At 41.1% G+C, this 13,575-nt stretch overlaps 1 protein-coding gene across 1 annotated transcript; it reads left to right on the top strand.

Annotated features, from left to right (window-relative positions):
• Positions 1-2,375: 2,375 nt before the first annotated feature.
• clic5b (chloride intracellular channel 5b) lies at positions 2,376-11,415 on the top strand. Its single transcript, XM_005724896.1, has 6 exons — positions 2,376-2,683; positions 6,708-6,817; positions 6,915-7,040; positions 7,676-7,782; positions 8,001-8,182; positions 9,876-11,415. Exons 1-6 carry the CDS (start codon positions 2,639-2,641, stop codon positions 10,038-10,040), a joined length of 735 nt encoding a protein of 244 aa, XP_005724953.1. The 5' UTR covers positions 2,376-2,638; the 3' UTR covers positions 10,041-11,415.
• Positions 11,416-13,575: the final 2,160 nt, after the last annotated feature.

The raw sequence follows: 13,575 nt of genomic DNA on the forward strand, positions 1-13,575 counted from the left end.
TTAAGGTCACAGGAACCAGGGGTGAACTCTACGCTTGAGCAAATCCGTCTGTGTGTTTTGTTGCTTTTTGGTGATACCTGCTCTGGTGAGTGTACTATCAGCTAATGCAGGGGTCACTTTGCTGATTAGGCTGATGGCATCAAGTCAGTGAAAGTCATGAAATGGGTAATGGCAACAGGCTGTTTTGTTTTTTTATTTTATTTTAAAATTGCCTTGTCTCCCTGTAGCGTGAAGCATTGTTGGGTGAGACGGTGAATGAGTTTGATTCCAGCTGTGTTACATGTCATAATCTTCCTCGCCCACACGTTTCCCGTTTCCCTGTTTACTCCACCATAAAACCAAAAAAGGTGATTATGACAAGGAGAATAGAAAACACCAGACAGCTTTTCAAGAATAATAATGTTTTGTCTTTTTAAAAAAAACACATTTCAAGAACCCTACAAAAAACATTTTTCAGAGTGCACAGTTTTTGTCTGAGCTGCTCCTCCTTCCTCGGTGAGCTGGAACGACATTGGCAGGATCTGAAAGCTCATCGCAGTCTACACACTTAACACAATCGGTGTACAGAACTACATTATATCACAATTATGATAAATATGCAGGATAGTTCACCCCCGAAGACCGTAGGAGACGACAGACGTGATAACATCCTCAGCCCCTTCAAGAAAAACACCCCACCCTCTATCCTTTATGTGTCTTTCCGTGGGTGCGTTTCCCAACAGTTTAATCATCAACAATGGCCATAAACTTAACACGAGCTCCATCATAAAAGTAGGAAGGTGAGTTATGAGGTCACGTCTCTGAGGGGAAAATTTAAAACGAAACCTCCACAGTCAGATAAAGTGGGCTGCCCTATCAACAGTATCACTAACGTGTCACTGTTTTTGTGCGATAAGACCTTTTCACATAACTGCAACTGTCCAAGACTCTTCAGCAGTTCTGGCTCGTGCGTATACGCTGTTCACACACTCCCCGTCACCTCAGTTCCGGAAAGAGACAATTCTCTGTAGCCGTTAGATGTTTATGGTGAATGATTAGCCCAGCGAGTCACTGATTTGAACTTCCCTTTGTTTCAAAGGGATCGAAACGCCAAGGCCATATCTTAGAAACCACTAATGGTCCCATTATTATTGATTTAAATTACTGATTTAGAAATCCATGACAAGAAAAGAAGACATTCTGGTCGATACTTTTACTCGAGTTAGATTAAAAACTGTACAGTTTCTGTGACTGCACACTGAATGTAAGGCTGGAAAAAAGGGAAAACCGTTAGTGTGATTCAGCACTAACCTCCTTTGTCCATGTTTAAGTCCATTTGTTGAAAAAATTACAAGCTACAGGTAATAAGAGTCTTGGTGGTGGAAATTTGAAAAAATCTTCTCATCTAGACTTTATTATTATTATTCTTTTTAAAAATGAATATAAATCCAGTTTGACATATTTTTGGTATCCTCAGCTCGTTATTATGGATAGTCCTCCCTCATTTTGGTGCTGTTCACTCAGTAACTTTGCAAATAAACTAACTAAGACCTAAAATAACACATTCAGACACTGTTCAAGATTTTCCATCCTGAACTCTGATAATGAGCACCTTCTTCCTCTGCAGCTCCCTTTTAATTGGTTTGTGCTGCAAGTTGGTACACCAGCCAGGAGAGGGAGCTGCTCTATAAATAGAAACAGTTGAAACGTTTCTCTCCAGCCGAGCCATCTGTCTCCTCTTTGCTGTTTTCATCAAACTTTCTTTCTCGGATCTATCTCTCATAAGCCACACACACACACACACACACACACACACACACACACACACACACACACACACACACACACACACACACACACATTTTTAAAATTATTTTTGTGGCCTCTTTCTGCAAACAAATGCAAATTTTTGCCTTAAAACCGCAGCCGTGCATCAATAATTTAGAGAGGAATCTTCTCTAGTCTGCTGCTGGTGATCAAATATAACCTGCCAGAGTCAAACACATGTGAACATGAATTAAATATAAATGCTGCTGCACAACTACTTGGTAAGTGATGGACTGACAGCCTCAGAAACTCAAAGTGACGCAAATAGTGTCCCATTTTTGGCAATGTTGTCAGATGGGGAGAATATATTATTGATGGTTTGGGTGTTCAGGAAGTGTTTCATCAGTTTGGCAAAAAATAATACAATAAAACATGTAATAGTGGAAAATATTGAAAAATAAGAATGTGTCAGCTGTGGGGCAGAGAGATAAGGGAGTAAGTGCTGCCTGTGATGCGATTTTGATGTCAGGTTTGGTTGCAGTGGTGGGAAGAGAGACACGGGGCTCCACCCCCTCTGCTATAGACTGACACCTGTTTTCCACTTTGTGTCAGTGACATCTAATGCTGCCCTCCATCTGTGTCTAAATCAGAGCACAGGGCTGTGACTATCACCTGGACTGACTTTCAGCCTCACCCAGGAGACACAAACGGAGCAGAAAACTGCCTTTACAGCTGCAAACGGTGGTGAAGGTGAAGGGAACAGAACTTCCTTAGGTGTGAGAGAGGATAACCTCAGAGAAGATAAAAGTTTCTCCTCCTTTTTTTGTCTTTCCAGAAGATGTAGAGCTCCAAGGATAAAAAATTTTTTTAAAAAGTAAAAGAAAAAGGAATCATGTCTGATGAAGACAGAGACCCTGATATTGAACTTTTTGTAAAGGTAAGATAGACACAAAACTATGACTGCAGTGAGGTTTTGATAACATTTGAGGGACCAAGTATTGCCTGAATTTCTCAAATGAGCATCGCTGCGTGTTATGGAGCAGTTGCGTAACCCAATAGCGGAGGTAGAGTTACAGCAGCACCAGCAAGCACCCCGACCCAGGATGGTTGTGACAGTGATACCGAAGCTGCTTGTTGATGGTGAGAAGCTCACATCAGGCCATGCAGTGGTACTGTTACTTCAGTCCACACTTTTTCAGGGAGGACTGTGCTATGCAATCAGTCTCGAGAATCTGTCTAATGTCTCAGATGTAAAACAGACATTGCATTCCTGAGTTGAAATCTGCAGTATTCAGCAGCAGCAAAGATGTTGGTAGAAACATGAACAACTTCCAGGGGATGAACAACTTTTATGATCTTTGTTTTTTGGGGGCAAACTTTTAAAGTACATTTTAAAGACTTGACTTATAATGCTATACCTGAAGTTTCTATGCTCCAGTAACAAATGAAAATGAACGTTAACGCAGACAACTACCCAAATAGATCTCTGGAAGAATTTCAAGTGGTGAGGCTTGCTTGTTCAAGGACCTTTCAAAAAGATGTTTTATATAAGATAGCATGTAGGATGGAAACTTTGAAACAGGTAATAATAAAGTGGAAAAAAAATGACAACAGTTTGAAGGTGGTACCATCAGTGGACACAGCAGTGGTGTTTTGTTCTCTATAAAAAGCTTTACTTCAGGTCCGCTGAGGAATCACACAGGCAGATGGATACACCTGAGGCAGGTGGAAAAGCTAACGTGCTGCCTGGATGCACAGTTCTAATTAGCTGGTGAGACGTCTGACTTTCTGCAGGCACTTCGGAGGTCAACTAATTAACTTTTAGGCCTTTATCTTTGATTTAGTTTCTAAACTGTCATTTTCTTTCAATAAATCCTAATGAAACACAAATTGTATTAATATATATAGAGAGTGACTACAATCCTAATATAATAATTTATTCATCATGCTACGATCTACATGGATCTGATGGCTGGAGAACTATCATGCTCCACCCCACATACAGGAATTAGCCTATAAACGGTGACTATCGGGGGTTATAGGAGTCTTACGTGCACCAGAGGGATCAATCTTAGCAGTTTTAATCTTCGTATGCCTTTTAGAAATTACAGTATTATTCTGTGAATGACTGTAGTATCAATGTTTTCAGTTAATATGTCAGAACCCCATTTATGAATTCTTTGTTAAAAAGCAGGCTTAGGCAAACTAAGGACGCCAAAACCCAGTTATAGTTATAGCATAACACAGCATGTGATGGATCGTATGACGTGAGAGCCCCCAACAGTCATCATCTGATCACTCAGCAGCTCCATGCTCTCACGTTCCTCGGGCCTAGTGGTCTAGCTGTGTGTGGCAGCTTTTGTGCTCTGTGTTCTAGATGTTGATTGGCGATTATTTGAGGCCAGTGTATTGTGTTACCACCATGCGACTGAGCCTGGCCATAACAATACACAGACAGCACTGAGAGCATCAATGGCTGGCGTCCATACAGTTGGCTCAGCTACTTTGAGCCTGACGGCCCTTTTATTTCTGGTCTTTGCTAGGAGCTGTTTACTGATGATGGACGTCTGTGGTGAATGTCAAAATATTTTTTAACGTCATTGCAGTAACTTCTTTTTTTGAAGGGATTGTTTGTGTGTCCAATTATTTGTTATACTGGCCATTCAAAGGTTTTAGTGACATAAATAGTGAAATAGCATGCAATGAAGTTCATCTGCCGTTCTAATAACTTTAATGTGGTCAATGGTCACACTTGTCACTTGTCATGTAATGACCGGGACGTCATTGCACTCACATATTTGTTATGTGTTGTGGGCTTGCGTGCGTCTGCAGGTCTGCAGGTCGAACGCTGCTCTCTGTGCCCCAGGGGCCAATGAACCTGCTTATCAGAATCACCATGTATAATTCAGAAGGTTCACTGGATCAGATGTCACCGTTTGTGCTCCTCTGAGTATCCGTGCATGCCGACACATAATATCAGTGCATGTACACAAGCATATGATAGGAAGGAAGTGATTCTGTGTAGCTTTGTCTTCATCAGAAAATAAATAAATAAATAAAAATACAACGTTTAAAGAGAAAAGCAGTGAACAGGTGAATCAAATCAAACCCGTTACCTGATTTAAATGTGGCCTAGCTCATGTTCGACAGCACATTCTCTCCCATATCAGGACAATGTGCCCTGCTACTTTTTAGATCTTTCGGTGGATGTCCTCTTGCATTCGTGTCTCTACTATGCACGTTGTGGTGGTGCGTTAGGACCACATAAACCTCCATTTCTCTGTACGGGTAGATGATGGAACCCTGGCACATTATGCCCATTTGAACTTGTTCATTCAGTATCATCTTCTCATACACATCTGTGCTGCTGCAATTTGCATGGCTGCTATTTCTAGATTACTATGCAGAAGTTTTCGTCAGGCTCCACTTGCACTTGTGCCTCAGCAGTGCACATTGAATCTCCTCTAGTGTGTCGAAACAGTGATTATTCAGCTTGATCTTTATTTACAGGAAGTGAGCAAAGCGGTAGATATCTCAGTCTAGTGTGTCGTCCAGGTAGTGAAGAAAATTGTGTTGGAGCAGACAGAAAATTTCCTGTGCTGTCTGTGCACTCTGAGCAGGCATGAGACAACTTGCTGACAAGCACCGCAGTTCATCCTCCAAACATGTTTTGCGCCAGTTTGAGACAGAAGTTGATTTGAGGTCTGTGGTGAAACTGCACAGCACACAGTTTAAGTGGTCAGAAGGGGACTTCCAGGGAGCAAACTATAAATAGCACACGTGGCTGAGAACATGACCTTGAACGTGAGAATGGCCAAGAGTAAATCAGGCCAGGTTTTTAACTTTTAAGGACCTTCTCTCAGAGCTTTTTGATCAAAGCACAAGCGTACTGTCAAAAATCAACAACCTTGGGCACTGTTGATACACTGCTCACAGGCACTCGTATGGTCAGCATCTGCAAAATAACAGCTACTTTAAATTCATCCAGTTCATTCAATTAATTTGTCATGAATAGTGGCCATCTCAAGACCCTATCATTAAAAATATTAGGGTGTGAAACAGCAATCCCCTGTGAGCAAACACCCACTGACAGTGGGGAGGAAGAAACCTCTGACTTAACCAGACTCAAGGAGGTGCCTGGAGCCACGCGGCACGAGTGGGTGGGTTACGGTTGGGAACAACACAACAGACAATCCAGAGAGAAATACTAAGTGCAAAAATGCAGCTTCAGAAAACAGAGACGTGTGCAGAAAGGTACAGGGAGACAAAAACATAGACGACAGCACAGAGAAGACACAGTGTTAATGGCCTGCAATAAATGCATATACAGGAAGAGAGGAGAGGAGATCCAGTAAGTGTATACTGCACTGACTGTGTAAATACTGACGTTATTGAACCTACTGTAAAAGTTTAAGTATTGTTACTTAAACTTAAGTGCACTGGTAATAATTAGCCAGTCATGTCTTACATAATTATTGAAATTATCACTGGTTATTTTTCTTCTAAGTGTTCAAAGTGGTTATATCTGATAGCTGTTATGTATTAATATAATAACAAAGAAACAGGATGTTTCCTTCACCGTACTCGTCCACTTGGGAAAGTAAATATGTTGGGCATTTTTTTGGCCTTCAGACAATAATTCTGATTGCTACAAGTATGCAGTTCACATCAGATAATAACACGTGCACAGACGGTAGGTTTAGTTTGACTCTGTCCTTATCATGATCTTATCATCTGTCACAATGACCTATTTATGTGTGCTTATGTAATGTTATATGTTACTTATTGGAACAACTATATCAGGTAAAGAGTGAGTTAACACTTATCGCTTAAGATAACAGGAGACTTATCCCTGTTAGTAGCAAGGTTGTTACATTGTTACCAAAGGGTCATGTACTTGCTTCCCACAGCTGAATTAGAGAAACAAGATGTAAGTCTTTTCATCCTTTGTCTGCTTCCAGGCGGGCAGCGATGGAGAAAGCATCGGCAACTGTCCCTTCTCTCAGCGCCTCTTCATGATCCTCTGGCTCAAAGGAGTCATGTTCAACGTCACGACCGTCGACCTCAAGAGGTGAGGTTACAAAAAGCCAAGTTTGCAAACATGAAAACAAAACGTGCTAACGTCGCCCCTCACGACATTCTGCTTTCTCCGCGTGTGTCTTCTGCAGGAAGCCGGCAGATCTGCACAACCTGGCTCCAGGGACGCACCCTCCTTTCCTGACCTTCGAAGGAGAGGTCAAGACAGACGTCAACAAGATTGAAGAGTTTCTTGAGGAGACACTCTGTCCTCCAAAGTAATTCAACTAGAGGGTTTTTCATAACAGAGTATCAGATTATACCACCAACTACACACATCCTGGTTTGGCTGGATTTATTTCACTTCAGCAGCATTGCTGAAAGAACAGGAAACTCTTTAGTCCAGTAAAAGAGTGCTGGATCTGATGAAGGCTGACGTTAACAGAGATTACTGTTTATAGCTGCTGCAAATCTATTTTGAGTTGATATACAGTATAATGTAAGTGTCCCAGGTATGTGTTTTTGCACTTTTAATTCCTAAATGCAAAATCTTTAACACTCTACATCCAACGCTTTATTGACAAAATCTGATTTGGGTAATTTTAGTAAAAGAGCCTAAGAGGGTTCTTGTTGTTGTTATTCCAGTAAAAATGACCAGAGTCAGCGTGTGAGCGTTTGCAGAGAAAAATGTCAGATTAACTAAATCTTTATTTTATTGCCTGTAAAGTTTTTTTTACATTATAAACCGACCTCAGTGTGAGAAGCTCAAGGGGCGAGTAGCCAGCTTGGTGAGAGTGTGTAACATGTTTGGAGTGTGAGCTGAGTTTCAGCCCAGGTGTTAATGCTATCCAGATGGTTTGGTCTGACTGGGTCTCTGACTGCCTCTCCTGCCCCTGTCCCCCCATCCACTCAGGTATCCCAGACTGGCTGCCAAGCACAGAGAGTCCAATACAGCTGGAAACGACATCTTTGCCAAGTTCTCAGCCTACATCAAGAACACCAAACCAGAAGCCAACGCTGGTGGGCTGCTTATTTCATGCCATTTACATTCACACATGTACATGCGCAACGGAACAAGATGAAATCATGCGGGAGTGATTCATAAAATCCTCCACTAGGTGGTAGCAGAGTCCACTTTTTAGGCATGAGCTCATGCCGTTTGCTTTGCTGCCACCTAGTGAGGTTAGCGCCACACGTGTTCCGTCACCTTTTAAAGGTGTTGTATCTGTGCGTTTTAGCTCTAGAGAAAGGTTTAACCAAAGCCCTGAAGAAGCTGGATGACTACCTTAACAACCCATTGCCAGATGAGATCGATGCAAACAGCATGGAGGAGGAGAAGGGCTCCAACCGATGCTTCCTGGATGGGAACGAGTTCACTCTGGCAGACTGCAACCTCCTGCCCAAACTCTACATAGTGAAGGTAAAGAAATATGGCATGAGAGGAAAATTATTGAGGGGCAGTAATTAGTGGTGGTGATTCTACAGCTGCGTTGCCCTTCAACAATCATTCTCTACCGGCCCCTTATTATTCTTAGATGAGATTTTCATATCAGTACCTTGAGCAATCCAGATCCTATTATCTGTTAAAGTTAGACGTGTGTTTTTCCAAGTAACCTTTAAAGCACACACCAGTTTATCCAAGCTCAAACCAACTTATGAGGTCGGTTTCTGCAATATTGGACTTTGTTAAAAAGTTTCATACATTTTCACGGGCTAAACAAGTTTCCAGTCTACAGTAAGATTCACAGAAGTTGTCATATCAAGCGGTTCCTCTATTAAAGCCGGTGATAAATAAACACTTTGATATATCAAAACCAGATTTAGTACATGGATTTTGAACTCCATTTTGATAATGAATTCAGTGTTTTGCTGCATTTGAGTAATAAAGGCTGTGGTAATAAACCTAATATGTGCTTGATGATGATGATGATGATGATGATGATGATGATGATGTGTTTGCCTTAAATTGGTGTCTGGTAACACCCGAGGAGGTCCCAAGCAGTATTACAGTTAACTAAAACGAAATGTCAACATATATTATAGTTTAAGTTATAACAGAAACTAGAGACTATAAATAAATGAAAATTAACTGAAACAATGTGTATTTAAAAAGAAAGAAAGAATTGAAGTCAAATAAAACTATACAGTCAAAAATAGTCAACAATATGGTCAAATCTGTCAACAGCCTGCCTGAGGAGCCTGCAGTCCAAATGAGACTTGGGGTGTCTACATGACTGCGAGCCAACTCCCTCCACAAATGTTGCATTTGTATTCAATTTTGTGCCACAGGAATACATGAATGATTAAAAAAAAAGACTAAAACTAACACTGGAACTAATAAAAACTAAACTAAAACAAGTAAATCTATTCTGGAAACCAGCAGGATCTGAAAAGAAAGTAAAAAGGAAAAAAGGAAAAGACTGAAAATGTCAAGCAACTCTGCCCCCAAGATGTGTTTAAGATAGGTTTGCTCTTAACTTTATTTTCCACAGCCACAATTTTTAAAAATCAGATTTTTAGACTTAAAAAAAAAAGTTTTCTCTTTTCCTAATTAAGGAAAAAAAACTATCTTGAATTTGTTATTTGGGGCATTTAGTATCCATATGTCAAATTATTAGTAGCTAAAGGTTATACTGATAAATCCCATTTTTAGTCCAGGAGGACACAACAAAATGTAAGAACACAAATTCCCTTTAAAAGTTTTTTGTTTTAAACTAAAACTACAATTTTTAACAAGAGCAGGTCCTTTCTACGGTGGGTTAATATATCAGGCAGATAAGCATTCACCACTGGAGGAAAGTATCTAATGAATCTAACCGGCATGTCCTGCTCCTGCAGAGCTGACTTACTTAATGCTTCATTGGTTTTGCAGTTGAAGTGGTTCTGACTTACCTTTTGGATGCAGAGCACAGACGATATACAGAGTATTGCTGAAAGGCATTAATTCTTACATTCACGAGCTAAAAAAAAAGCATAAATGTTATTAGTTTTGTTTCAAAATGGCAAACTGAAACACCTCATCCAAAAAACATACCTCCTGGAAGGTGCTGAAGATATTAGCTCGAGTCTGAATGAACGGGGTAGTTTAGTTATCGCCTTGCATTCTCTCCTAGGTTGTTGCTAAGAAATACCGCAAATACGACATCCCAGCGGAAATGTCGGGGGTGTGGCGCTACCTGAACAACGCCTCCACGCGTGACGAGTTCACCAACACCTGTGCGGCTGACACTGAGATCGAGACCGCCTACAAAGACGTGGCGAGGAGACTGGCCAAGTAGCCTGACCTGATCGCAAGGAAAAATAAACCGGCAACACACATCATAAAGAAAACATCCCCCATGAACGTAACACGCGACTGTCCTTTGTGAGATCCTCGTCTGTCATAATAAACAAGTCCGATGTCTTTGTTTCAGCTCCAGATGTGGATGGACTTTAGCTACTCGGTGCACAGTGTGTATGGTATTTCAATCACCTCGGCAGAGACACGGCAAAGCAGAAGTGGAGCAGAAGATAAATCAAACACATTTAACGTGATTCGCATTTCAAAGCCAGGTTCCAACGTTGCTGCTGTGAGACTTCTGACATAACTCTTTTCGCTCAAATGTGATTGTGTCTGTCTGTATTTATTCCTCATAACACAAAGCTCCCTTTCATACCTACTCTACCGCACGGCCAAACATTTTACTAGCTGCTGATGTCGAGGTCGTTCACTTTATTTATTCCCGAGCCCACATAAGTCTAGTCTGACTCCAGTGTTTATTATCGGGCTCTGGCTCCTGGGGAGACACCTTGATTCATCTATGATTGATGATTGATGCTAATTGTTTGCTGAATATGACTGTTCCACTCTGCAGTTTCATTTTCAGTTCATTACTGTGGGTGTTGCTGTAGTTTCTTTTTCTTTTCTAATGCTTCTGAAAATTTGATGTAAAGGCAAAAAATATATATATTATTCAAATATATGCTCGACAAAAAGAACAAATGTACCTAATAAGGGCATTAAAAGTTTAGAACGAGGCTTGTTTCTGAACTGCTTGCATGCGTGAATGTCTTTCAAACCAATTCGGAGCCTTCGGAAATATGAAAAGTCCACAGATACGTGGCTTTATTTGGAAGTATGAGAAATCCATGCCAATGTCACTGATGGATTCATTCTGAAAAATGTATTGCAGCCAGAGCTGGGACGTTTGTTTTGCCTCAAGCTATTAGTGTTCAGTCTCGAGTATTGATTTTGTCTTAAGTTACGCATGATATTATAAATGGAGAGAGTATTTATTTAGCAGCCCCAATCAGGCCTGATTAGCCAGAGCCATTAGTGCTGCGATGAAAAGCGTCTTCCAGGCCAGGTCCGCGATGGTCAGGAGCCCTGCCCTCCAGCCCTTCATCAGAAAGACATTTCCTCCTCTCTGAGGACTTCATCAACATCCGCAGCCTAAAAGTTAAAGTTCAAAAGTTTCATTGTCTAGCAGAGAACAGAGAAATTTGTCTCGGGGCTTATCGTCTTTGGCTTGCTGTCGGGCTTGCAACTATAGCGCGACTTCCTTGAAGAACCATAAGGCTCTTGTGTGGTTTGGACAAACACATGATATGAAACTGGAGCATGATGACTGAAAGGCTTTCTCATTGCAAAGCTCTACAAATAAAATAATATTTTCACAGATCTGCTTCTGCCTTTTCTTTTCTTTTCCAGCTAAGGTAATCAATCAACATCCACGCTCGCAGGTTGTCAGGAAGGGGAAGGCTGAGCAAGTCTCTCTGGGTGATAGTGAAGGTGCTGGAGGGGAGACTGGATCCCGGTTCTGAAAAAGGGTTAAAGTGTGCAGTACTGAGTTGATCAAATCCAGTGGTGCAGGTCTGTTTCTCTATCCATAACAGAGAAAGAAAGAGGGGGGGAGAGAGAGTGATGACCGTTGACAGGCTTAAATAGAGGCTTCCATGCCAGGGATCAAACGCCATCCCTCTTCTCCACTCTCTCATTAAGACGGAAAACCCGAGCGCCGCCATCCGATCTGTCTCCATTTTTCCTCAAAGGAGTCTAACTTGAAAGATCTGCGCCTGTCGGATTTACAATGGTGGGCGAGTGGTGTTTACTGAGACGCGGCCTTGCCAGAAACAACAGTCAAAGAAAATAAATGGAGCCTGCCTAGTGTTTCCACAGGAGTAAGGAAATATGGAGCGAGACTTGTGCCTTGCTGTTTGGTAATTAGTACCTAAACATCCCTGTCCTTGGATCCCATCGCTCACATCCAACATTTCTGCAAGCTGGATAATATACAGTGGAGCATTAGCGTCAAACACGTCTGGTCATGGGGCCTGGCACGCCACATTAATCTGTTATTACATTCCCAGTGGATCTACCAGTCGCTGGCCTTGGCTTGGCCACCATAGCGCAAGGGAGTCCATATAGGCTGACAGGGGACTCACACAGTGCACTTTTATAGCCAGGTTTAGTAAACCTTTTCAGCTCAGGCATAAATTTTGTAAATTGAGTCTTGCTTTGAGACCTGAGCTGATTAAAACAAACGGGTGTGCTTGATGTGTGAGGACCTACCAGAAACAGACCTGTGATCCAATTAAGGGCCAGACCCATAGTTTAAGAAATACTGCCATATAGGCCCCTGTGCAAGAACACGTCAAATTTAGCTGCTGCTAAAGACATTGCACCTGGGAGACAGACATATATGTTTCAGGCTGAGGTTAAGTTTAGTTTTTCCTTCTCCTGTCCTGTTTTTGTTATAATACATTTGTTGCAATTCATCTGCTGTGTTATCTTCAACAATTTTGCTTCTTCTTATTTTTTTTTTAAAGTTTTATATTTCCAAATTTGGTGGAATTGGTCAACTGCCATGTTATTGTTTGTTTTTTGAGACAAAAGTGGCATATTTCGGCAAGAGTGCGCAATATCTTAAGTAACATTAGCTGGTTTCATTAGCAAGTTTGCTAATTAATGCTAAGTGACATGAAAATAAAATACCAGAATTTCACTCACCAAAACTGGCACGCAGGCTTCTGGAATGGCCTGTTAGAACAATCACAGTGCACCGAGTAATATTCACTGTCAGATAAATGTTTTAAAAATGCTACAAAAGGGAAAATGCTCCAGCAGAGGTCCAGTTCAGAGACTGGATATTAGCACAAGTGAAGAGGAAACGCTAGCTAGCGACCACAGGCTGTATCCGCCACAGGCATTACAAAAGATAGATGTCGCCCATTTGTTTCTGAAATTCAGTTTTTAAGCCTCAAGATGAGTGTTGCAGTCATCTTGGCTACCCCCCCCCCCCCCCCAAAAAAACAAAACATGATAATGAACATGCTAATAGTAATAGGCAGCTCGATAGCTAATTTCTTACCAAAGACAATACACGACTTTGAAACGTGGCATGACCAGGATTTACAAAATAGACTTAGTTTTTAAAATTCAGTTTAACCCAAAACGAGTTACTGAGTCCATAAATTAAGAAGGAAGGTATTTAGATAGGTCAGTGATTAAAGCAACCAAACCTGTAACAGCGGAGTCTATTTTTAAGCCTAAACATTTTTATTTTTGTTAAGTTGGGGATTTTAACCTGGGAGCCTGTGAGGATTGACTCATATTTGGAGCCTGCTGTAAGTAACTGTTTGAGGAACTGCTGTTTTTAAAAAAAATTATTTTATATTTGGCTCATGGCACTATGGTTTGTTATTAAGTTCAAGCCACAGGGCTAAGCGTCCATGTTTCTGAAAAGTAAATATGTAAAACCTGAAATAAAGCCACAAACCAAAGTTTGTCCAATAAACAAGTTTCCTCACATTTTCATAAAAAAATTGGTCTTT

This window comes from Pundamilia nyererei, unplaced genomic scaffold, assembly GCF_000239375.1.
Source record: "Pundamilia nyererei isolate P.nyererei 1_Seehausen unplaced genomic scaffold, PunNye1.0 scaffold00013, whole genome shotgun sequence".
Taxonomy (NCBI): Eukaryota; Metazoa; Chordata; class Actinopteri; order Cichliformes; family Cichlidae; genus Pundamilia; species Pundamilia nyererei.